A 27,360-nucleotide genomic window follows, 5' to 3' on the forward strand; every position below is an offset into this window, starting at 1 on the left:
GATTTTTAAATATATGCTGATAAACATAGAAATTGAAAAGCTAGAATTTCCTTTGTGTTTTCTCCTATAAATTATAAACTCCCCAGGGCTGGACATATGTCTTTTCATGTCTAAAGCCCAGCTCACTTCTTCGGGGAAATTCATTCATTTTTTTCAAATTTTTATTTATTTTTAAAATTTATTTTCAGTGTTGCAGAATTCATTGTTTATGCACCACACCCTGTGCTCCATGCAATACATGCCCTCCATTTTTCACTTTTCTTGTAACTAATATTTACGGACTGCCACTCTGGGCCAGACTTTGTGTGCTTTGGTCCTGAGGGATTCTTAGATGTTGAGGGGGGTTTTGGGTGTGGCTTTCAAAAATGGCAAGACTGAGAAGCCAGTTTATTCACTACATTGCAGTTCTCTGAATGTAGAACCTGCACTGGAAGAATAAATAAACAATAAATAATTTTTACTGTCTTGATAAATGTGGATAACCATTTACTGCTTATGGACACTTTTATGCATCAGTAGGATTATGGGATTAATAGGATTACATGTTTGGGAAACACGGGGCACTGGTTATCAGGAATTCCTGTTCTTTATTCCCTGTTCAAGTATGAGATTTGAGAAATGGATGGCATGTTTGGTATGCAGAGTAGTCATGGAGAAGAGGGTAATTAGAAAATATTTTCGAAGGAGTGATGGTGAAATGGGGGCTCACCCTGGGGCTTGCTTGGTACGTATAGTCTGCGCAACCCAAACTCCCTTCTCTGCAGCTTCACCTCCCCTCAGGGGGGAAGAGGGAAGGGACTGGCCACTGTTCCTTTCCTCTGCAAGAACCCAGGCCACATTCCAAGTCCTAGGATACACAATCTGTAGTAACATCCACCACCACCACCCAAGTGACATTATGGAGGTAGCAATTCTTCAATTCTTTTGTGATAAGGAACTTCCAGTAAAAGCAATGGCATGATACTTCTCTAAACACTGCAGTAAGCAAGTATTTAGTGAGTGAGTATGTGCCGCACTCCGCGGGGCACTGTAGGGACGCCAGCTTGGACCTGTTCATAAGGAACATGCATTCTGGGGGTCCTGTGTTGACATGGCACTCACTCTCACACTTGCCTAGGAGAAAACTCCATGGTGAGGATGAGCCTTGGACAGAGGGGTAAAGCTCAGCACAGGCTGACAAAATTAAGTATTCCTCCCGGAAGAAAGAAAACTAGAAGACTGTGAGTTGTACTTCTAAATCACTCGTGGCACATTCTTTCATTCGATTAGACTGAGCCGGGTGTTCTTTGATGTTCTGCATGTTTTGCCTGCAATTTGTCTGAAGAATTATGGCATTCTTTTCTCAAAGAGGAAGTGGGCACATTGTCTAAAATTCAGCACCCATCAAGATTTCTGTGCTTTGTGTTTATGTACCCGTAGACCTTTTACTGTAGCGTTGGCTTTGTGTTTAAAGCTCATTGGAATGAGTAAATGCACATCGGAGCTCATTCTGGGGTAAGAGCGCCTGTGTGTGCACAGCTCCATGGAGGGTGATCAAGACTACAGTGATTTCATGCGACTTGAGCCATCTGATAGGAATAGCTATATATTTTGAAATAGCTTTCCATGATAAAGCTATTCTCTTAGGAGAAACTCTCTCTCCACCTTCCCACCCTTGCAAAGAACTATGGCTATAGTTTGCTCCCTCTCATTTTGACCTTGTTCTACACGAGATGGGCAAAGGTGAGCTCTTTGAGATGCCATTATACGTGAAACGGTATCCTCCAAAATCATATGTTGAAGCCCTCACCTGCCAGTAGCCCAGAATGTGACTGTATTTAACAATAGATCAATCAGTTAAGAAGATGTCAGACTGGAATAAAGTGGCCCTTTCTCCAATATGGCTGGTGTCCTTGTAAGAAGAGGGAAAACTGGACACAGGCACAGAGGGGACATGGTCACATGGAGACAGTGGTAGAGATCAGTTATATGGCCACAAGTGAAGCAGTGTGTGGGGCCATCAGAACCTGGAAAAGGTAAAGAAGGCTCCAAAGAGGCTTTGGAGGGAACATGGCCCTGCTGGCAACTTGATTTCACACTCCTGGTCTCCAGAAATATGAGAGAAGAAATCTGCGTGGTTTAAAGCACCCAGTTGGTAGGACTTTGTTACAGCTGCCCTAAGAAACTAATACAGATGCCACATTGAAAGATGAAGCCAAAGGCAAGACACAGAACAAGTTGCACTGGCAATCAACTCATCAAAGGCCTTCCGTCTCCCACCATGGGTTATTCAAATCTGCTTTTTGCACCTGTCAGTTTGAAAACGAACATTCCCCTTCTTGGTTGCCTATTACAGATCCTTCTAAATTCGTTGCTGTCTAACAGATGACTGATAGACTCCATGCTCTTTACTTCTGTGTGGTAGAGAAAAAAATGAACAAAAATTGAGCTTTGACTGAATATTGAAATTAGGCTCATAGGCCTCTAGAGAAGGTCTGAATTTGAAACGGAGTGAGAGAAGTCAGAGAAAATATGGTTATGCAAAACTCACTGAGACACCATCCCACAAATGCTCTCCCTCCCACGTATGCTTGCAGCTCTCATTCTCGCATAAACTCTGCGCTCAAGTTTTCCTCTACATGCTGACTGAGCATTGTGTATGGTCAAATGTGTGGGGGCAATTGGAGCGGACACAACAGTTGGCTAGGGTACATGAAGAAGATCTTTTGGAGAGTGCTTATCCATCTAGTGATTAGAACACAGTGTATTTTCTTTTTAGAACAAGAGTTAAAGGTACGCTGTTCTCGTGCCTTTCATTAACCTAAGGCAGCTGAATCCAGATTTCTGTTGCACTTTAGCTATTTTTTTAAGTAAAATCAATAATTTTATTTTATTCTTTAAAAAATTTCATTATATAAATGTAATACGCTGGCTGTGGTTTCGATGATATGATCCCTGTCAACTTGGATCGTATGTTTGAAATGATTTGAGGAATTTAACAAAGAACTTTGTAAATAAGCCTGTAAAGTATTAATGCTAAAATATCTGTGATGGGGTCACCCTTGTTTTTGTATCATCCTTCGTGGTGTTTGTTACATATAGCAGATATCTTTAGAATGAGTTGTGGAAAAAGTAGTACCCTCCAGTCTGTTGTCGTTTTTAAAATATTAGCTTTTTCCTTATGGCCTTCATTTATGCTATTTCTCTCTATAAAATACTGGTTATTTAAAGAGATGTTCTCGAATTAAAATTTAATATCCAGAAATGAAAGAAAGATGGTTTCAGTGCTCGACATTTATAACGACTTTATTATATCCTCGCTCAAATGACAAGTTGAAGTTTTCTCAGCATGACAAGAGAATAATTTATCAGAAGGTATCAAAATGAGTAAAATGTATGCTGGAAAAAGCCCTTTTGTATTGTCTTTCAAGAAGAGAGCAAATTATCTTAAAATGCAAGGGATTTTATTCATCCTTTATAAAGGATTATCCTGCTTTGATTAAACACGTGTTGAATTAGATTGAAGGAAAAGGTAAATTTGCCATGCTGTATATCCCCAGCATCTGAATGGTACAGAATCCTTACACTGCCCACCATATTTGCTGTGAGAAATGTTTATGTAAGCAAATAGGAAATGAATGTGTTCCACACAGAATTTGTGAGCAATTCCTAGGTGAGAAAATGTGGGAAGAAAATATAGGGAATTTAAGAAAAAAGAAAAAAGAAAGACTTGCTTACCCTTGAACAATGAATTCATGCAACCATACCTCATTTGCCTTGGAATGCATTATCATAGGCTTTCGTAAGATTGGACACAACTCTCAAAATGTAAAGTTGACATTTCTTAGAATTGTGTCAGATATTTTCAAAGAACACAATCTGAGGAATCGTTGGAGAATGAGGGTCTATGTCTTAAAATGGCCTTTATATTCATAGTTTTGCTATGGAGATTCAATATAGTAATAGCCATAAAATTTCTTTGTAAACAGCAAAGCACATGGTTTGGTCTTTCAAATAGGAAATAGGTGCCTCCCAGCTTAAGACATGGGTGGAGGGGCACCTGGGTGGCTCAGTGTGTTAAGCCTCTGCCTTCGGCTCAGGTCATGACCTCAGGTTCCTGGGATCAAGCCCTGCATCAGGCTCTCTGCTTGGCAGGAAGCCTCTCTGCCTACTTGTGATCTCTGTCTGTCAAATAAATAAATAAAATCTTAAAAAAAATTATTAATGACTAATCTGTACCCAGTTATTCCATTATCTGGGGTCTCTGTTGTTTCTTCTGATTTTTCTTAGAGTAAATTGTTCTTTACTATGTTCTATGGTTTAGGATTGGGAACTCAGTGTTGGGCTTACACATCCTTGGTAGGTTGTTTCTCCAGGGAAGATTGACCTTTGCTTCTGTCCCTTGGTCTTCGGAACTGGGTCACTCTATGCTAATTTCCTGGCATAAAGTTTCTTAGGCCCTGTAGGTAGCGTACATCTAAACCCCAAAGCTGAGCCAGCTTTGTGCTGTGGTCAGACATGTTTCCTATCCAAAGCCCAGGCAGAGACAAATGACGAGGGTGTTTGGTAGGAATTGTTCTCTTCTGGTCTGCCCTGTGGGGAATGTTTTGACTTTCTGCAGAGCCTTCCTCATCTCTTGCAGGACTGAAGCCTTTTCTTTCTTTTCCTCACTGTTTCTTAGGAGACCAGATGTCCCATGACACCCATAGCATCAATGAGATCTTTGCTCTAGAGTGTTTGAAAGTGTTTGATTTCTTTCTCACTTCTAGGTCCCTAAGGAATTTTTCTTACCCGACAGCTCAGATGCTCATTGAAATGGATGTTTATTATGTTGACCCGCCATCTCTAGTTTCTTCTGTGCAAGCATTTCATAATAATTAATTTTTTATGTTGTCAGAAATGAATGTTGCTATAACCTACTCTTGACTTGTTGACCATATTAAATTATTTGAAAGAAAAATAGGAAAATATGATTCTAAATAATACGCCATGTTTTTGTGACATAAATGACCAAAAGGAACTCAAGGAGGAATTTTATTTCAATATTTAAAGGAAAATTCATTAGATGGTTGTCTAGCAAGAATGCAGTTAAAAGTAATAATTAATTAAGAGGCTGGTCTGAGTGCAGTGGTGTTTACAATGAATTGATCACAGCCAACTACAAATTTCTTTGCTCCTTCTCCACTCCCACTGTTTCACTTGATTAGCCTAAAATAATAACAGTAATAATTAAGAAATACATGTGGAATTGAGAATCATGATTGCTTACACTTGAAACTGAAAAGGAATCTATGTGATAGGTACCGTTACAACAGAATTCTGCTGATCACTAGTTTCTCTCTGGGCCCAAGAAAGAGCGAAAAGGAATTGGTTAGAGATCAATAAAGTGGGAACCACGTGGCATTATGAGGAGCTATTAAGGTTGTGCAGATCCCACAGGACTCCGCGATTTCATTTGTGAGAGCAGTTCCCAGCCTGTGTTTCCCACCATGGGTTCAGGCTCGTCCCCCAGGGCGAGCCTGTGAGGCCTCAGACAGGCCAGCAAGGGGTGCCAGTGCTCTCCAAGAAGTGGCTGCTCCAGGGCCTGGCCGGGTCCCCACGCCACCACAATCCCTGCGCCGTGAGTAGAATGTTCAAAGCATGTCTCGGGAAGAGTCTTGTCCTTCCTCCAGCTGCCTTCAGCTGAGGGTTCAGAATTTGAAAGTCTTGCTGAGACTTAGGATGGTGCAAGTGTTTTCCTTTTAATTGTTCCGAGGAGGTACAGAACCCGTTAGGAGTCCTTCGACAATGAAAAATAAATATGCTTGACTCAAGTGTTCCTTTTCAATGGCCTCCTTTCATTTACATTTGCCAGGGAGTGGCCTTGGGAAACAGGAAGTACAAGCCCCCCGTTGGAGCTACAAGTCTAGTACGTCGCCGGGGGTGGGGGAGGGCGTGTGGTGTAATGGAGCGTGATACTGCGTTTATGCAGGGTTGCACGGCGGCGCTCCGCAGGGCAGGCCCAGCACGACGGATGGGGCGCCACCCTGAGCTCCTTGTTGCCACCGGCAGCCCTGGTTAGAAAGGGACTCCGCTTGCTGGAAGGCCGTGAGCCTGGCCTTGACAACCATACCCCGTCGGCCCTGGAGGAGCTCTGTCGCGGGCTGTGAATCATTATTCCCACTTACTTTATATTTGGTATTATTTCATTACTTGGAGTAATTCCACTTCTCCTTTCCCATAAAGGTTTACCAACTTTTTAAAAAGATTCATGTATTCATTTTGGACACAGAGAGAGCACACAGCCGGGAGGGGCCGAGGTAGAACAGAATCTCAAGCAGACTTGGCACTGAGCGGGGAGCTGGGCACGGGGCTCGAACTCACGACTCTAACATCATGACCTGAGCGGAAAACAAGTGTCAGATGCTAAAACCGACTGAGACACCCCGCTGCCCCAAGGTTTATGAATTTTTTAAAAATGTACACGGAGGAGGGAGAGGCACTGCAAAACCAACCTCATGCGCTCTGGCCGTGTTGTCAGGGGCTCGCAAACACCAGTCTGGACAGCCAGAGCAGTGACCCACAGTGTGTGACGGCAGACCTTTCAGAAGTCACAAGGCAGAGGAGCCAGGAAAACTGAAAACAAGTTCTCGACCCAGTAATTACATATGGAGGAAGAGGTGTCAGTGTCAGGACGACCTCTCGGTAAAGCTTGTCTGAGGAGACTCTGTGTATAGTGGACTCTCAAAGCCCATCAGTCATGGAACGAAAGGACATGTTCATTTTTGGGTTCATACTTAATGAGCAACTACTGTGTATGTGTGTGTGTGTGTGTGTGTGTGTGTGTGTGTGTTGCACTGTTCCAGGTGCTGAGACTACAGCAATGAAAAAAAAAAACAAAAAACTCAGACACGTGCTTCCTCTGAGCTCCCTTGTGGTGCTTAGCATGACTTCTATTTAGACAATATGCTGCTATACTTATATCAAAAAGAATGAATTTGATTTCTCTGTACCAACGTAGAGAGAGTTTAAAAAGCATAATGTTGGGTGGAAAAAGCAAGTTTTCCCATAGTAAATAGTAAGCTGTTTATGTAAATTTGAAAAAAGAAAGAAGATACAGAAAAATAGATGTCCACTTCATGGATGCACGTAGGTGTGGGCAATGGAATAAAAACAGAACAGAATACATATAATAAAATCCTGTGGGGCTCCTGGGTGGCTCAGCAGGTGGAGCCTGAGATCCTGGGAGTCAGCCCCGCATCTAGCTCTCTGCTCAGCAGGGAGCCTGCTTCCCCCCACCTCTTCCTGCCTCTCTGCTTACTTGTGATCCTTCTCTCTCTGTCAAATAAATAAATAAAATCTTTTTTTAAAAAATCCTGATAACGATGGCATTTTAGGAGGAAAAGATAGGAGAGGAGAGGGAACAAAGAGAGGAATTTATCCTTTTTTTGTAAAGCATCATTTGTTTCATTAGAATAAGTAGAGCACGTAAGAATGTTAACAGTGGTCAGCTTTGTGTGGTGGGCACGCAGGTGAACATTTTCTGCCTGTGGGCGGTTTGTATTTCTTTAATTACATGAAAAAGGGAAGGAGGATGAGGGACTGAGGACATAGCAGCAGGGCAAGTCAGAAGACAGATCGCTGTGAGGCCAGAACTTCCTCTAAAGCACAGGACCTCTTGTTGTGATGCTGAGCCCTCTGCCCTGTCTCTCTCTGCTCTGGCCAGGTGCTGCCCCAGTGGCTTCCCCCGCTGCCGACTGTCTTGCTGCCTGGCTTTGGTAACATTGTCTACATCTTCCCGGTTCTGCTCCCTCTCCAACCATAATTTGACCTCTGCTTCACTTGGGTTTAGCTCTTGACTTGCAATCTGGAAATCATCTGCCACTATCCTGGCACCAAGCCCTGGGCCTCCCAGCAGCCTACTGTACTGCTCACGACCTCAGTGGTGTAACACACGGACGGCCTGTCCTGTGCTTTCCCAGATCATCAGCTTTGTCCTGGTCGGGCCCTCTGTGAGTCCAGATCTGTCTGGCCTTCCTTTTCTCCAAGCAACAATGTATATAGTTCACTCTCCTTGGAAGCATCATGCACATAGTGCATCTCAAAGTTTGGTCATTCATGAACCACCTTTACGATTTCTGCAGTCACTGAATATCATCTTCTCTGTTATTTATCTGTCTACATGACTCATATTGTCTGAAGGCAATATAATCTTAAAGAATACGTGCATTGCTACCTTTAAGTAGTATGATTAGCTATGTATTCGTGTGTTTGTGTGTATGAAATACAAATATAGTGAAAAATTTCACCCATATGTGGAATTTAAGAACCAAAACAAATGAGCCAAGGGAAAAAAGAGAAAGAGAGGCAAACAAAGAACCAGACTCTTAACTACAAAGAACACACTGATGGTCCCCAGAGGGGCGGTGGGTCGGGGATGGGGGAAAAAGGTAATGGGGATGAAGGTGGGTTCCTGCTGTGATGAGCACCAGGTGTCCTATGGAAGAAATGAATCACTGTAGCTAATACCACAGCATACATTAACTATACTGGAATTAAAATACAAAACTTAATAAAAAAATTCTTAAATTAAAAACAATGCAAATATAGTGAAAACAAAACAGTAATATTAAATTCTGGCCAGATGCAGCTGCCCTCCAAAGGCTCTTAGCCAGTGGCTTACTTTTCCTGTGATTAAGAAGAAAGAAAAAGGAGATCAATAAGTGTTGGGGGAGGAGCAGAGATCATTTGTCCTCACAGAGCATCCTGAGAATCAGAGCAAAAGGAAGACAGAGGCACACAGCTGGTGGGTAGGTGGGAGCCGCCCTCCAGAGGCTTTCCCTTTGGAAGACTTGGAAGCACTGATGATGCGTGTCGGATAAAAACTTCTCAGTGCATGTTCTCACTGCATTTCTTTGTAAAATCTCATCAGCCTGTGTTCCAGCATTGGTCCTGTCTCATCCTGATTCATCATGGACATATTATCTTTCAGTCTTTCTTTACCTCAACACAAATGTATATTGAACTGGCACTGTTTCACCATGCTTTGTATGGCTCATACATTTATGGTGAGTTTTCTTTCCCTATAACTAGAAATTAGCCTTTAGCCATGGGGTTACTTTCAACCCTATGACCAGCTCCACAATTGCTATATGGCTGTATTAGTAATGTTTTGTTAGGAAAGACTCTGCCAGGCGATGGGTTTCATGGTCAGCTAGATGCTGAGAAGCCATTTGGGAAATTGAGTTATTCTCACAGACTAAGGCTCTGGGACATGGAAGCTGGCGTAGATTCCACCCAATCCCATTGGATCAGACCACTTGAAAACAAGAGGATATGGTATCCAATCTCCAGGAGCTGTGTCTGACATGATTTCTACCATGGTTGGGTGGCGGGGGGGGGTGGGGGAGAGATTTGTAACCATATACTTGCATGCAGATTTGCACGAATGCTCAGTAGATACCCTGTAATTCCTGTAGACACTTTCTTGTATTATCAAGAAACAGAGGTAATCCAAGACTTTCAAATGATGCAGCCGAGAAAAGAAGTCAGTGGCTTCATCTGCCACTGTGGCTGTAAGGACCACCCCATCTGTGGCCTTAGAGCCTTGCCAGTCTGCGTCTGTGAAGGGAAGACTTTAAGTATTCCAAATAGATGAAGACCATGAGACTTTCCTGGAGGTGGGAAACCTAGTGATAAAAAGAACAGCCAGATTGCCAGACACTGAACAGTGCTCTTCCAAACATTTTTCCTTTACTCACAGTAAGAAATACATAGGGAAAAAGACATTCTGTAGGGACCCAGTAAGCACATATGTATACAGAGACGCATGCGCACAGACATAGACAAACACCTCCACAATCTGTATGGGTTCCTGTGAATTCAAACAAAGCTTTCACAGAAGACTTACCCGTCCTATTTGTGATGCACGCCAATCCGTTCTATCGACTCTATTTTATTTTTTAAAAAACAAAGTTACAATCCATGAAATTGATTTCACAGCCCATTAATAGGTCACTGCCGGCCATGGGAAGAACCATTACCCTGTAATATTAAGTGGCCACTGTGTCTATTTTCAGCCTTAACGGTTCCTATTTTTCTAAATTCTTTCCCATAACCATATGTCATATGCATGAGGCAGACTAACTTTATGATTAATTTTCACTGTGTTTCACCAAGAAGCCCAGGGACTCCCGTGCCTCCTGGGTCCACGGCATGGTCAGCCAGCGTAAGCACAGGCATTGCGGATCGAAGAACGGTGTTTTGTTCTCCTCGTCTTTCTTTTCCTTTCTGAAAACGTTGCTTTTTTTTAATGAGCACGGCATCACACAGCCACAACTGGAACAGGTGATCAGCGTGGAATACACATGCTCTTCCTACCTCAAAGTCAGAAATCTCACGGGACAGGGAATACTGTTGATGCGTCTTTCCAGATGGGAGTTACCCCGATATGGCAAGCAGCCCTTATGGCATTCTTTTTCTTACCTTCCCCACAATCTGTTAAAGCCCAGAAGTCCAAAATAAGTCACCCATGGACAACCAGTGCCATGCCCCAAGGCTTCTCCTTTCCAGCAAATGTTTTCCTCTTCAGTCGCCCAGCACCTCTCCCCCAAACCTACAAGTTGCGTTTGACCTCACCCCAGCCTCCAGGCCAAATCCACGTCCAGTCAATTCTACTTCCAAAACTTATTTTATTTCAACTCCTTGAATGTGCCACCATTTCCCCAACTCAGGACCTTGGCACATGCTTTCTTTTCTTTCTCCCTCTCAGCCCTACTCTCCCATCCACTGTGCCTCCTGTGAAAAATACCCTTCACAGAAACCCTTCCTCCCCCACCCCGTCTAAACAGCAGTTCTATTCATGTGGATTCAGCCTCCATGCCTTAATTCCCTTAAGAGCCCTTATCTCATTTTGTAATTATTTTCTTTGTCTATTTACTTGTTTTGATTTTCTTCCCCACCAAAATATTTGTTCCTAGATATCAGGGCCCTAAACTGTTTTGTTCATCATATAAATGAAGACATACAATTTAAATTTTATAAGTTTCTTCGGCTCTTAAAAAAAAAAAATCCTTAAAATAATTCCTTTGAAAATCAAATTCTATTCTTTCCAAGGATTTATTCATTTAAATAACTTGGAATCTAACTAGAGGAAAGATTAATGGCAGACTGCACTATCTGCTCAAGAACGAAGATCTGATCATTAAGAGACTAAATAGGGTAATTAGGTATACAGTTGGAATGCAGTGTGCAGGCTGAAATTAGTAGTGTATAATTGAGCCTCATTTAACTGCAGGAGAATTTCACTGAGAGAATTTTATTTACATAAGAAAAATGTCTTAGATTGCTCTGAGAGAATTTAACATATGTACGCCAAATCACTCCTTACTTATCAGATCTAGCCCAGGGTTCCTAGTTTATTCTTCAGGCCCCATGTGCGGGGGGGATAACGTCATTCTTTGTGAACAAGTGATTTCCTCCAGGCAACCCAAGGTCCAGGCCGGTGCTTCAGGATTCCTTTGAATATCCTGGTGACGCTTTTGTAAGCACAGCAGATCTGAAAATATGATGTCCTGTGTACTGAGCCAATTTTTGGGAAAAATCCAAAATAAGTAGGTCATCAGTATTCAAACGAGCATTTAATTCAACACTGAGTGAGGTGGGGGGAAACAGTAGGTAAGTAAGGCAAACACGGGGATTGACCTGCCCTGGAGAGGTTGCTGACATTGGGGGAGGCAGAGTTAAACATGCAAACAGACTAGATTCAATACAATTAGGGGTAAAGCCCTGTGTTACCAAAGAAGGGCTGGGAGATCAGGAGATCCGCTACCCACTGCTGAGACATCGGGGTTGGATTGTTGGAGGGATGGTTTCAAAGATCAGGGTAAATATTGAAAGCCCCCCTTATGCTTTTTGGTAGGCATCAATGTGATCAGATTGAAAACCAACCTTAACAAAAGGCCATCTTTTGACACATTTACTCCCAATATAAATATTATCCTGGATTTTTCTCCTTCCCCTCTGTCGTGTTGCTCAAATGAGTTTGGTCTACGCCTGCTGCGTCCATATGCTCACCACCCACTGACACCTTCTTCAAAATAAATTTCAACGGCACAAACAGTGCACTAATAGAGTCTTCCTTTAAGATACTCAAATACCCGAGACTATGAAATAAAACCTGTAATTCTCCCTTCCCTTGCCCTAGTCTGCTGGTGACTTCAGAGGTGACTACAGCTGACATTTTGGTAGGTATCTTCTGACACCTTGCTCTCTGTTCATTTAAATTCATACACAGGCACACATCCATTGCCGTTCATACAGGACATTATGAAGGGTCCTATACTCACTGTATTTGATGTCTTGCAAATCTTCACATGCAGTATGCAGCCTGCCTACATTTACCTTGTCGTCTATTTTATTTTATTTTATTTTTATTATTTTATTTTATTTTAATTTAATTTAATTTTTTTCAGTGTTCCAAGACTCATTGTTACATATTGCATGGTGCACTGGGTGTTGTACCTTATTGTCTTTTAAAGGGCTGTGTAGTACGGATACACCAGAAGTTCATTTATTCACCCCTTGATTGTCATTTAGGTTTGTTTATGGTTTTTCACGTTTGCACAGGCTGAGGTGTACCTCTTCTGCTTGCACTGGTGTGTGCACGTGTTTGAGTGTTTCCATAGGACAGACTCTTTGGAGGGTCAAGCTGGAGAGAACTGTATACAATTCCTATATTTGAAATAGGCCACTGGAGTGCCCACCAAAAACCAAGACATCCCCCATTTATGCTCCTACAGTACGTGTGCATTCCCCATGCCCTGTGAAGACTACATATTATTGCATATTTTAATGTTTTCCTAATGTCCTGGATGAAAAATTACATCTTGTTTTAATCCACGTTGACTTTTGTCAAGTTCTAGATAAATTCCATTCAGAAATCAATCAAAATACAATTAATTTCATTTGTGGATGGTGGACAATTTTGCAATATCAGGCTGTCTAATTCTGGGATTCATGCCTCTTCATTTACCCAAGCCTTACATTATTTTGCCCTTTGGTAATGATTTATAGCAATCTTTAAGCTCATTGTAGACATGCCTAGCTGTCTGTAGCTAGATATTTAATATTTTTATTGACCTAGCCAATTGAGATACTTTATCGTTGCATTTTATTGCAGATTACAACTATTTTAGAATGACTTTCCCTAGCAGGCACTCAATGGATGTTCTTATTCAACATTGCAGTATTTTCTGGAAGGTAATATCTCCCCACTGTACAGAAGAAGACACAGAGAATCTTTCAGGTCACGTGTGAATTCTAGTTTGTGCTGATAGAGAGATGCAATGCTGATGTCTCTACCATCCTTTCTGCAAGTCCTCCCCACCTGGTTTTCAGAATCCCATGCCCTCCTGGGTCTCTGTCCCTCCTTTTTCTTGCTGTGTCTTGCTACCCCTTTTCCTCCACTCCTGACCTAGGGGGTTCCTGGGCATCAGTTCGCATCAAGGGCTTCTTGGAATGCAGAGGTTGATCCCCAAAGCTCTGTCTCCAGCCTGACTTTTGTCACACACCATAACGAAGCATGCCTTCCCTATGAAAACAGACACCCTCCCCAGCTTCTTTGCCTGTCAGCACCATCACAATCCCGTTCATCCTTCAGATGGAGCACTTGGAACACTCTTCTCCTAATCCAGTTCTGCTTATTCTTTGGCTTAAATGATTCTGGATGTGTCACTTATGTTCCACTATCCCTGTTCCTGTGCTTTGTGTCTTAGGACACAACCCAGATCCGGGCTGTGAGCTCCCAGGCATGATACCAGGGCAACATGATGGTGGGGATACCAAAAGTCGTAGGAACATGGGCAAGTCACTTAATTTCTGTTCCTTACTGTTCTCATCTATAAAGTGGGAATAATAACAGTGCCTGTCTCGTAGGGTTGTCGTGAGAACCAAATGGATCAAAACACAGGATGTTCATACTAAGCAGGTAATACCTGTTAGCTCTGATTAGGATTACTGCCAAATCCTAGATGTCTCTGTCCAAATTTCCACTTGTTCTGACAACCACCACATTCGATTAGAGGTGCACCCTACTTCAGTATTACTTCATCTTAACTAATTACACCTATGATGAACCTATTTCCAAATAAGACCATGTATTTAGAATGTGGTCTTGGGGGCTAGAACTTAACTCCTGAATTTTGGGGGATGGGAACCCACTTCAACCCATAACACCAGGTTAGAAGTCTTATCTTGAGGGCCTACTCCTCTCCCTTATATGTAGCTTTCAACATAATTTTCTTTGAAAATTCAAAGAATTTTCACCTCTCCAAGTTGTTTCTGTAGCTTCTTCTTCACACCTGTATCTACCTATGGCTTGGCGTCCACCCGTCACATCACACAACAGATCTACCTCAGAACCAAAGGTAGAGTTCAATTCCATTCTACTCTACATCTGAATTAAGAGAAGGCAATAACTCTATCTTTATCATAGATTTTAAATATATATAAATATGCATATATAAAAATATGAGTGTATATATATATATATATATATATTTATCTGCTTCCACTTCTATTTTAGTTAATGCTAATTCAGTTTTCAAACCCCCCAAAATGTTAAGATATCCATTCAGAAGCTCATCTTGTTTCTGGCACCGTATACTTAGAACTTAGCTTTCAATCTTCCTCTTATTTCTTGGAGACTGTTATGGAAAGCGCACGGGACAAAGCCCAGTTTCATTACACAGCCGGCTGTCACTTGGAGGTGGCAGGCACAGCTGATAAAAGTTTCATTGTGTTACGCTACCATTTGGCATCCTATTAGAAGAACCATCTGTTCTTTTAATTACTATTAACTCAGTTCAGATTGCAAAAGCAAAAAACCCCTAAGATATATTTCTGACTAAGTAAAAAAATCAAATACGCGTTTAAAATCTTCCTGAACATAGTATTGTCCCTATTGAAGAGCTTACAGCCCGGCTGCACGGGAAAAAGCCAGAGAGCATAATGAAAGAATAATTAACAGCAAAGTCTTAAAATATGCTCATTTTCATAAAAGAATATATTATAGTCGCTCCTAGAGGGGAAATAAATACGGTTTTTATGTATTATACATGAGGCAGTTACATGTTGAAACCTAAAAAGAGGTATTTCGGCTTGCTTTCTCTTTACCCAGACTTAAGAAAAGACACATGTGTATACAAGCAATGATGGACCATTTCAGCCGCCCACCTCCTGAACAAATATTTCCAGATAGCACAGCTAGGTACCGCTCTGAGTAATGGAGATGAAAAATCAAGCAAGGCAAATCAAGTTTCTGCTATTCTGGTTGGAAGAGAGAGATGTTATGTCAATCTTAAACATACACGAGGCAACCTCACGTAGATGTAATAAAATCAAGCTCTGTGAGGATGAGTGACCGTGGGTACGTTCATGTGGGCTGGCATTGCTGGGAAGTTGATTTAGGAACTGAGGCTAGAAAGATAAGAAGGAGTCAGCCAGGTAGAGAGATGGGCTCAGGGTTCCTCAGGTAGAGCGATTAAGAGGACAGGTTGGCTGGACTGTGGTGGCAAAGGGAGAGAGGGGGTGAATGGCTTTTGGAAATATGGCCAAAGCCTGAGCCATTGTAGGCCACCATGAATAATTCAGTCCAGTGGGATCCAGTGGACGGTAAATGATCTATCTGATCTACTGCACTGAATGACCACGGCTGCTGGATGGGGAACAGGCTGAGAGGAGCAGTAGAAACAGAGTGAGACAAGCCTGGGACCTCCAGACCAGGGCGTGTAGCAGAGATGGGGAAGCGTACCATCCTGGATGTATCTTCGAAGGAGGAACAGAAGGACCTTGCGTTGGATGAGATACAAAGGGTGAGAAATGGTTACTTTGGAAAACTTCAGAATATCTGCCTTGTGTTTAGATACTGACAGATATGCAGGGAATATTCTTATTCAAATCACATGATGATGATTGTAGAGGAAGACCTCGGGTTTCCACGAACGTCCCAGCTCCTTGCAGGGAGGATGTCTGAGGATGTTGTTGGTACGGCCGTCCTCTGGCCCCAGCCGCACCCTGGGATTTAGCAAGCGGCTCCGCAGGCCTTGTTCAGTCCCTCTGCACCTGCCAGTTCCCTGTTGTGTGATCCTGGCTCACGGGGGTTCGGGAAATATTTTGCCCGTGATGACATCGCTTCAAGTGGCAGGAATGTGATATAAAACTCAGCCGGGCTGTTTCCACTCAGATGCTTTTCCTGCTACATGAGGCTGCTTCAGATAAGTCAGCAAATGCTTGAACAATTCAATACTATGTCTGTGGGCTCATCCCTGTCTGGCCCAGGCAGGCTGACGGCCCTGGGCAGCTTTGTGCTCCTGCGGTTGGCGGACCACTGACCACGCCCAGCAGAACAGCAAAATAGCACACATCACGCCTGCTTCTCTAGATACCCCACTTGATGCGTGACCCCCTGAGACACGACAGCCACGCAGTCGTCTAAGCTTCAACACCGGAACAAAGAGGAAGCTCTTCACCACCTGCCTTTCCTACATACACAAGCCCAAGTTTAAAGAGGCTGAGTGCCTTGTCTGGGAAGTGACTTTGACAGGTTGGGGATTTGGAGCCAGTGGATTCTAAAACCCAGTTGTTGTGGTGGTTGTTGTTGCTGTTGTTTTAGTTATCTTTGTTTTTATTTTCTACTGTTTTTTAGTGTTGTGTTAAGTTTTAACTTTAATTCAAGCGTAGTTAACTTACAGTGTCATGTCATTTTTCAGGGGTACAGTAGTGATCCAACAATTCTGTACATCATTCAGTGCTCATCAGGGCAGGTGCCCTCCGGAGCCCCCATCACCTACTTCCCCCATTCCCCCCACCTTCCCTCTGCTGACCATCAGTTTATCCTCTGTAGTTAAGAGTCTGTGTCTTGTTATCTCTCTTTCTCGATCTCTCTTTTTTTCCCTTTGCTCAATTTTTTTTTTTCTTAACAAATGAGTAAACCCAGCTCTTTCTCCCACAATGAGAAATCCTTACAGGCGGGTAAGCTTGTTCTACCTGGTACTAAGGAAAAGATCTTTTAACTTGATTCTTTACAAGAATGAGAAAAAAGGGGGCACCTGGGGGGCTCAGTGGCTTAAAGCCTCTGCCTTCAGCTCAGGTCATGATCTCAGGGCCCTGCGATTGAGGCCCACATCAGGCTCTCTGCTTGGCGGGGAGTCTGCTGTCCACCCCCTGCCCCGCCCCGCCTGCCTCTCTGCCTACTTGCGATATCTGTCTGTCAAATAAATAAATAAATAAATAATCTTAAAAAAGAAAAAAGGGGTGCCTGGGTGGCTCAGTCATTAAGCATCTGCCTTGGGCTCTGGTCATGATCCCAGTTTCCTGGAATCCAGACCCTCATCGGGCCTCCCTAGCTCCCTGTTTGGCAGGAAGCCTGCTTGTCCCTCTCCTACTCCCCCTGCTTGTGCTCCCTCTCTTGCTGTGTCTTTCTCTGTCAAATAAATAAATAAAATCTTAAAAAAAAAAAGAATGAGAAAAAAATTAGCTGAGTAGACTGATCAAGCAGATTAATGAAGGAGGCTTTAACACAGAAAGTTAATTATTTATGTTGGAGCCATCTGCAAGGACATAGGCAGGTTTGGTAATAATACAGTTTTCCTCCCTGGTATTAGCAGTTACCTTCAGCCAGGAGAGACAGGGTTTCCTGATCACACTTTAGCTTTCTCCTTTCCATATCATTTTCTCTCCTTGATGCCATGTCTCCTACCCTAAGACCGAAATCTCTTTAGGTCATAAGCCCCCTGAAGACAGAGGCTGTGTCTCATTCCTTTTTGGATTCCCAGAGCCCAGGAGAGTGCTGGCCCACTAACTGGCATACCCTTCAACTCTGGATTTCCTAGCATCAGCTTCCATATGCTTCCTTCTGGACGTCTCTGACACCTGCCTTCTGCAGCTCAGATCTTGAGCTACATGTAACTGAGCAAATGGGTGGCTAAGACTGCCGCTGTTTTAATTTCTGCTCTGATGCTATTGCATAACAAACTGGAAAAGGAAACAGGAAGAGCGTAGCTGCAGGACCTAAACCCTGAGTGTTCCTAGAATACTCTCAATTGTGCGGATGTTCCATTTTCTTTGCTAGCTTTATGTCTCCAGATAGAAATATCCCTCTAGCCCCTATGCTGATCTGGCTGACCTGGTCCCAAGCTGTGGGCTTGTTAGTGGCACTGGCATACAAGCTCACATCAATAACATTGGAGAACCACACCAACACTTCCTCATGACTCACAGATTCTTAGTTTATGCAGTGCTCTAACAACTGTGCTGTGTCTGGTTCCCACCTCTCAGAGTACTGAATGTATCACCTTGTGGATGTGTTGATGGGGGTATGGGCAGCAGAGAGAAGAACTCTTGGTTTGCTTTGGTAGCAAAGGAAGGAGCAGATACACTGCTGAAAACAGAGCTGGGACTTCAACATCTGGGAACCATTTAGTGCATGTTGAGAAGCCAAGATAGCTTCTGAGACATCCCTGTAATAACTCAGCAGTGTAGCTCAATAATTGATATCCATAATGATGACCCAGAACCCCCAAAATCATTCACTATCATTCAGTTGACTGATCTGCCCTATGTTTAACATGACACAAAGTATGCACTATGTTTGAGAAATGTTTTCATCTGAAGTGCTAACGGTTTTCCAAGGGAAATAAAATCACCTATAAAATTTTGGCTTTTTGCACAGTTGTATCTTACCAGACAGTTGTGAGTAGCAAAGGTATGTGTGTGTGTGCGTGCATGTATATGTGTGTGTATGAGACAGAGACAGAGTTCGTGTGTGCTTTGATTACGCATATCCATATTTTGTATCTCAGTGTTTGCTTATTTTAACAGAGCTACATTCTTCAATCCCCGTTCAGGATGTGAACGAACCTTTTTTTCTATGTGTTACAAAAGGCTCCGATGATATAAGGCAGGAAATGGCACGTGGTGGCAAGTTAGGGAGCCGTTAAGATGATTTCTTATCACCATGGAGACAAGACATCTGGTGCTCCAAAGACTCTGTGTCCTTGTTGATCCTGAAAATTCCACTGGGGGTTCAGACTAACCCAGACCCTGGGTCTTCAGGGCTCTCTCCTTGTCAAAGGCTTCTGTTCTCCATCTTTGTTTTGATTTAAAATGTTGGTCAATTTTGAAAAGGGTTTCAGTGGGAAATGAGTCACTAGACAGAGATGGTTTCAATGAGGTACAGTAGCTGGGACAATTCCTTCTTCCTATGAACCCCTCAGGAATATTTGAAACAAGTGAAGTTCAAGTTCTTCTGAAAAAACATGTCTTAAGGGTCTTATTTGGCGTACAAAGTGGTAAAAAAAAAAAAAAAGTGAGATGTTATAGGAGCAAGTAGGTGGTTAAATTAAATGTGCCTGGAGAATAGGGCCTTCTCAGAATCGGCAGAGTAATGATCGTGTGAGGCTGCTTCCTCCCGGTGCATTTCCCAGCGCTTCTAAGCAAGCAGTACACAGAGTGCTTCCACTTACCTCTCACCGCTGCCGATGGCCTGCCAATTCTAACGAAAATACCCTGTGTGAGGAAGGTGCCAGGAATGACACACATGATCTTTTTGTTCCTCTTTACTGTCTATGGCTCAGTACTTTAAAAGAGGTGGTTATTAAAACATCATGTAAGTTTGCAAAATATATTGAAAGAAAGAATGTTTCAATTATACACAGTATGTATTGGTAAGAAATGCTGGTGTGTGGTGACATATGACAAGTGGCAAAAGGTATTTTTAGTTGCTTTCTCTTTGGGGGAGGATAAAGCGAAAATATCTAGGATATACAGCATTTGCTTTTCTAGTTATTCTAATATCTACCATATTTATAATATATCCTGAAATAACTAAAATGGTTTAAAAAGTGAATTTTTTTACTTAAAGATTTTTGTACTTTTTTTGTTAATTTGCGTTCTTTTAAAAAGATTATTCTAGATTGGCGTCTGTTTTGTGTTGGTTTTTTTTTTCTTATCCATGCCCTTTTGAAGCCATTTTTATTTTATGTGAAAAACTGGTTAAGGAATAAAGTGTAATCTTTATAAAAAACAACCAAGGGCTGTAGGAATTGTGTTCATAACTTAACTATTTGAGACCTAAAATTATTGAAGTCAAGATGCCTGGTAAGTTCTGACTCAAATTAAAAAAAAGGAAGTTTCAAATGAACCTAAAAACAACAAACAATAAAATAAGGTGAATTATTGGTATATTAGCACTTACCAAAAGTCACAAAATTGCATTATCCCCCAACTAGAACTGTAGCAGGCAGAGAAATATTCTGTGAGAAAATCAGACAGCTTCAGAGAGTGGGATCCTGAGTCACTCCCCGTCTGGGTGCCACAGCTCGCTTCAGGGTTCATGCCTTTGCCTTCCTTTGGTTTATCATCAAATTATAATTGAACAGTAAAAACTGTCTTCAGATATTTACATTTTCAAAGGAAGAATTTTCTTCATCCTTCCTAGAGCAGCACTGGCATTTGGTCTCTTAGTGTGGACAGTTCTGCACGGGGAGACCAGCAAAGCCGTGTATCCCGGAGGGAAAGTGATGGTTGACGATTATCTGAGTCATGACTGAGAAACCACACAGGCCTCCAGAACACTCACGATGGGGAGCTGATCTCAGTCTCAGAATCGAGCGTTAAGTGTTGGTTGTTGTTATGAGGGGGTAAGACAGTCCTTCCAGGAAGTTTGTGGATATTTCACTCCTTCCCAGCCTAACATATGTGAGTTTCATGGAAACATGTCAAACTGAGGTGAAAGTTCATGCTCGTGTGAGGTAGAAGTTCACTGAATGAGGTTAACAGTCCCTTGATTCATCACGTTGTAAGAGAAGTAGTCACCAAGGAAAATCTGTTAAACTCACTGCGCATCATTGTATGCCCGCTCTCCGCTCTGATGATCAAACATGACCTTAAAACTTCATTCATGAGATTAGGTTTTCTAAGTATATATTTACCATGTAGGATACTTACTCGAAACTCCTACTTTAGGGTAATTGAAAAATTAAAATAGTTTGGACTCAGAGTAACTGACACTCTCCCAGCATTAGCCTTTGCCTAGGCTTCCTTCAGGTGGGGAAGACGCACTGTCTCCGTTGGTGAGATTTGAGTTGCTTTCCTTCTATTCTAATTGGGAGGTCCTTTTCTTCTGTTGCAGGATCTAGATTTCTCATCACATCCACGGGAGCCTTGTATATTAAAGATGTACAGAATGAAGATGGATTATATAACTACCGCTGTATCACACGGCATAGATACACGGGGGAGACCCGGCAGAGTAACAGCGCTCGACTCTTTGTATCAGGTAAAAACCCCTCGAGACCGTGGTTACCATTTCTGTTCTTCCTTCGTCAGAGTCCTGACCCAAGTCAACCGAACTTGTAGAATTCATGACTCAAACAAAGACTTCTCTTTTTTCCTCAAAATATTTCAGCAACTGAAGCTATTTATTTTTTTTTCTTTTTAAACAAATCCTAATATTATACAGTACCCATATAGGTATTCTAAGCAAAGCCATTTCAGGTTTTGTAAAATTCCACAGTCCTGAGACCCGATATGGCTTCTGCTTTGAGGAGAATGCCTCCTCGCCCTGTGTATTTGTGTCCTGTTCACCAGCACTGTGAGGCTTTCGGTGACACATAGCTCTGAGGGAAGAAGGGCACGGGTGCAGAGAACATGGCTCTTGTTCCCCATATTATGTCTAACAATGTTGGGGAAAAAACCCACATTGAAAGGTAAAGGGATAGTCACTCCCCTCCAGAATTATTCTCAAGGGAGGAAAACCTGAAGGCCGTTGATTCCGCTCTGCTGGTAATATGTCAGTTTTGTGCCTTCCTTTCTAGCATTTATGCTTTGAGAAAATATCCACCTTTTGCATAATCTTCACCACTGGCTTGTTACCTGCTCATCTGTCAAACAAATAAGCAACCCCCTCACACAGTGATGTGCTAGCTCTTCATGGAGCCCAATTAGAATGTGAGATGTCCATCTCGGTCCTAGAAATCTGGTGCAAAATCTGGCCTTTGCCCTTGCAGCTTTAGGAGGTAAAACTGCTTTGTGACCTGAATATCTTTATCTTATTTGTAGTGATGCTTTGTGAGGGAGACAGGACAGAAAGCTGTTGACCGTTGGCGTAATTAAAAACATTATTGCCCGAACACCTACTCACTGTGCTTTTGCTGGGCTCCTCATCTGCATTCACATCCTTAAAATAGCCAGATTCCACCCGTGTTTCCAGGGGCTTTGCAAATACAACTCAGAATCAAGAGATTTTTTTCTCTGCACACAAAAATACTTTTTCTTTACCTCTTCTTTTTCATGCCAGTTGTTACTTTATCCCTTTATAGGTCTACATTGTTGCTTCTGTTAAGGGCAAGAGCAGTCAGTGCAGTAAAATTATACCCCATTAAAAAAAAAAAAAGACTGGAGAAAAAGGAGTGAGAATGTGAATGGCCTCTGTGATCTTTGTCTATGTGGCTTTAATGACAGCTCAGTGTTCTACTTGTTCAGAATATCCTCGAAAAGATCTTGTGTGCAGTCAAGAGGAATGTCGTAACAGTATTGGGACAAGAAAGGGGAAGGGTTACGGGGTGGATCTGGGTACAAGATTAAATTGAATTTTAGCAAAAGAAGCAAAAAGCATCTCTCCATCCCCCCAAAATGAAATAAGTGATGGTATTTTGAGAGCCCATCTTTTTTTTTTTTTTTAAGATTTTGTTTTATTTATTTGACAGACAGAGATCACAAGTAGGCAGCGAGGCAGGCAGAGGGAGGGGGAAGCAGGCTTCCCGCTGAGAAGAGAGCCCAATGTGGGGCTCGATCCCAGGACCCTGGGATCATGACCTCATTGAAGACAGATGCTTAAATGACTGAGCCACTCAGGCATCCCTGAAAGCCCATCTTTCTTGAAAAAGAAACCTGAATAGAAAATCTAAAAAGAAGGAGAAAACTAGGGAAGAAAAAAGAGAGAGAGAGAGAGAGAGAAGGAGAGAGAGAGAGAACCCTGAAATGTGGACTTGTTTCTCTCTATTCTAAATTATTAAATACTAATTTTCAAATTTAAGTCTTAGGGTTGGAGAGGCAAATTTACTTTTCTTAATTCCAAGTTTTGTTGTTGTTGTTGTTGTTGTTTTTAATAGAATGTCTTACTAATGTTTTAAACATTGACAGCAGAACTCATGTGGAAGGGTGTGGGGTCCATGAGGTCACCCAGTGGGCATTTGTGATGGGAAGTGTGGAGCCTCAGGGCACAATTTCATGAAGGAATGTCTCATGCCAAGACATTGAGCATTTGGGGTTAGAGGTATAGCTGTAGGGTCAACAGAGTCAAGGGCCATGGAAAGACTCTTGAGAGAGTCTGTGTATGTAGAACATGACTGTGAGGACCTTTTTTCACAGAAATGTTAATAATGTAGTTGAGGGAGGAAATTGTTACTGTTAGAAAATAGACCATCAACATTGAGTGCAGATGACTATTCTAGGAATCTAAACTTTGAAGGAAAAATAAAAATTAATTTTACTTTAGATTTACAAGCATTTCAAAATGCACACATGGGGTTGGGTCCTGTGGGGGCATGCTAGTGACAAGGTTTTTAATGCTCTTAAACTCCTCCTGAAATGAAAGCGGACCAAATACAATGGAAAAAGAGAAAACACAGGAACAAAGCCTCCTAGGAGCACTCAGTGGCACTTGGTCATGGGTCGGTGTGTGGACAGAGTGCTGACCACAGTGGGGGCATGCAGGAATGGCCACCATGTAGCAGAAGCGGGGGGGTGCCAAACAGGTCCAAGCTGCTGGGACTCCACACGGTCACAGAACTGCAGAATAGTCAACAGATACTCCTCTCCAAAGCAGAGAATCTGCCCTTGAGTGGCCCCTGGGGAAATGTATCTAGGAGCATTCACCACCCTCGGGTAGATCGACCTGAGTTCAGATTGGAAGATGGGTACAAACAGCCATGAGAGCAGTCAGATATGACCACATCGCTCAGTGGTGGCCCAGCTCCTCGAAGGTCTCCCAAGTGTCCAACAAATACTTTCAGGAGAACAAAGAGTCACCCCGAGGGAACTGCTGGCCTTAGGAGTCAAGTTGAGCCAGACTGGCTCTAGTGACTCAGCATTACTAAGGGTGACAGAGGCGGTTAGAAGCCCTGAAAGACCCTGGAGGAGCCCCATCCTATAAAATACTATAATGGATAATGGGGTGGAGGGGGTGATCATGTTTATGCTACTCTTATTTGGAACCAAGACTTTCAGTGTAAGAGGAAAGATAAAAATACAAAATTTCTTAAAATGTCCAATAGAAACTATTAGTGCACACTTGCTGTATTCTTATGAATGGGTCCCCAAGGTCTTTACGTTGAAAAGGCCTGGAAGCAATGGGCAGTGGACAGCAGCAAGCACCTCTAATGTCTAGATCCTAGTGTCCTTCTAGTACTCCCCCTAAAGGGACTATGGCTCCTTGGAAGAGTGGTGGATTGTAGTGTCTGGGACAGGAAATGTATAAATGGGCCTGAAACATTAATGAGGTCTTATCAAAATGATACAGGGGACAACTTCTGAAGGGGTTCTCCTTGGCTGAGAGTTGATGAGTTGAATTTCAAAAAATAACGATCGTATTTGATTGATAACCATAGAACATTTTAAAAACTTTTGATTTCGTTATGAATACACACACGCACATATGCATATCTGTTCATTTTTTATATACTTTGATACACACATATATCTATTTAATAACAATCAAAGCAACAATAAAAATCTCATTAACCTTCCTAGGGGAAACTAGGGCACCAACTCTTGATTTTGATACTTGGTAGGTTAAAGAGAACCGCAATTCTCTTTATCTTTCCTGTGACTATTGTATTTCAAAATAACCGAAGAATCCTAGTTTAGGGAGGAAAGTTCTTATTTGTGGAATAATTACATCTACTGAGTGTGAAGGAGCTAAGACAATTAGAAAATCATTTCAACCCTTAATGAAATAAGTGATTCAGATAAACTTTTTCACCCGAACTTGTTGATCAATTCAACGTCACTGAGTGCAAGAAAGCTTCATGTTGTATGCATGCAGAAAGAGAGGAAAGAGGCTGAGTTTGATCTAATTGCTCATGAGAGCTAAATTGCAGTTTATAAGAAATACTGCCAGAAGAACATGTTCAATGACACCATCAAGAAAGAAATTCAGACTGGAGGTTTCCTATACAACAACTCACCTGGCTTCTCCAACAAGTCAAAGACATGAAAGAGAAAAGGGGGATCCTGCTTTGACTGAAAAGAGAATCGAGAGTCATTAACTGTTAACTGTACAACAAGGCTGATTTACTTAGCACAATTACAAATACTAATAATGTAATAATGATGTGTTCTTAGCTCATCAGGAAAAGTGAATATGGAATGGATACTAGATGGTATCAAGAGGTTATTATAACTCTTGTATGTTACTGATATTGTGGTTTTATTCATTCATTCATTCATTCATTCATTCTTATTTTATTTTATTTTATTTTATTTTTTCAGTGTTCCAAGATTCACTATGTATAACACCCGTTGCTCCATGCAATACGTGCCGTCCTTAATACCCGTCACTGGGCTCACCCATCCCTCTTCTCCCCTTCCCTCTAAAATCTTCAGTTTGTTTCTCAGAGTCCACAGTCTCTTGTGGTTCCTCTCCCCCTCTGATTTCCTTTCCTTCATTTTTCCCTTCCTTCTCCTAATGTCCTCCATGTCATTCCTTATGCTCCACAAGTAAGTGAAACCGTATGATAATTGACTTTCTCTGCTTGACTTATTTCATATTGCAGTTTTATAAGAAAATTTTTATTTTTGTTAGTGAAACATAAAAAGATACAGTGATAAGATGACATAGGTTCTACAATTTGACTCAGTATGATAGCACCAAAGGCAAAGACTATAAAGAAATAAACAAATACATGATAAAAAAAAAGTTTTTGATGCCTCTGTGTCTGGGTGATGAATATATGAGATGCATTATATTATTTTTCTACTCATATGTGAGTTTGCAAGTTTTTATGATAGAAACTTATTTTTAAATGTAGATAAACAGATTGAAGATGAGGGGATGAAAATTAAATACAGTGATGTTTGGTTGTACTAATTTTGTACATGACCAAATTTTCCCCGTAGAGTCTGTCTCAAGCATTGCTTAAATTGTGTATTTAAAATAGAAAAGAAATGTGCCACTCTTTTTTTTTTTTGCAAAGTAGCTTTATTGAGATTTAATTTACCGTCCATCAACTCCACCTATGTTAATTATCCAAGTCAGTTATTTTAGTAAACATAGAAAATGGAGCAACCATCAATGTCATCCAAGTTTAGAACATTTGCACCACCCAGAAAACTCCCTGTGACCCATTTGAATCAATCCTAATTCCCATTTCTGGTCCCAGGTAACCACTATTTTACTGCCTGTCTCTACAGATGGGCACTTTCTGAATATTTCCTATAAATCGCATCTCACAACATGTGGCTTTGTATCAAGCTTCTTTCATTTAGCATAATCTTTTGTGGTTCATTTATGTTGTAAGATGTATCAGTAGTTCACCATTTTTGATTGCTGAATAATATTCCTTTGTATGTACACACACATCTCATTTATCCCTTCTCTAACTGATGGACATCAGGTTGTTTCCACTTATTGGCTATTTTGTAAAATCCTGCCAGGAACATCTGTGAACAGGTCTTTGAGTCAACATGGTTTCACTTGTCTGGGATGGATAACTAAGCAGCAGACTTCTGGGGCACTGTAGTAAAGTGAAGTTGAACATTTTGAGAAATAGCCAAACTATTTCCAAAGTGGCTATACCACTTTACCTTTCTATCAATAGTGAATAGGGGACCCATTTCTTCTCCACTTCTTATGAGCACCGGTTCTTGTTTGTGTTTTTTATAAAAACTATCCTAGTGGGTGTGAAGTAGTATCTCATTATAGTTTTAATTGGCATTTCCCTGGTGGCTAATGACAGTGAGCATCTTTCCATGTGCTTTTAGTCATTTGTATATCTTCTTTGGTGATATATCTATTCAGATCTTTTATCTATTTTTTTAAAAAAAGATTTTATATATTTATTTGTCAGAGAGAGAACAAGTGGGTGGGGGGTGGCAGGCAGAGGGAGAAGCAGACTCCCCACTGAGCAGGGAGCCCAGTGAGGGACTCAATCCCAAGACTCTGGGATCATGACCTGAGCTGAAGGCAGATGCTTAACCAACTGAGCTCCCTGGGCATTCGTTCCATCTTTTGTCCAAATTTTTATTTTTTTTTCTTATCATAGAGATGTCAGAGTTATTTATATTTTTTGGAAAGAAGCCCTTTATCAGAAATATTATTTGCAATATGTTCTCCCAGTAGGT

At 41.8% G+C, this 27,360-nt stretch overlaps 1 protein-coding gene across 1 annotated transcript in view; it reads left to right on the forward strand.

The window, feature by feature from the left end:
- DSCAM (DS cell adhesion molecule) overlaps positions 1-27,360 on the forward strand; it is a 655,321-nt gene that overhangs the window by 326,007 nt on the left and 301,954 nt on the right. Inside the window, exon 4 of the mRNA XM_032865305.1 lies at positions 21,149-21,295. Coding sequence (XP_032721196.1) covers positions 21,149-21,295 — 147 coding nt within the window. The remainder of the gene's footprint in view (positions 1-21,148; positions 21,296-27,360) is intronic.

This window comes from Lontra canadensis, unplaced genomic scaffold (assembly GCF_010015895.1).
Source record: "Lontra canadensis isolate GAN:19392208 unplaced genomic scaffold, GSC_riverotter_1.0 scaffold29, whole genome shotgun sequence".
Taxonomy (NCBI): Eukaryota; Metazoa; Chordata; class Mammalia; order Carnivora; family Mustelidae; genus Lontra; species Lontra canadensis.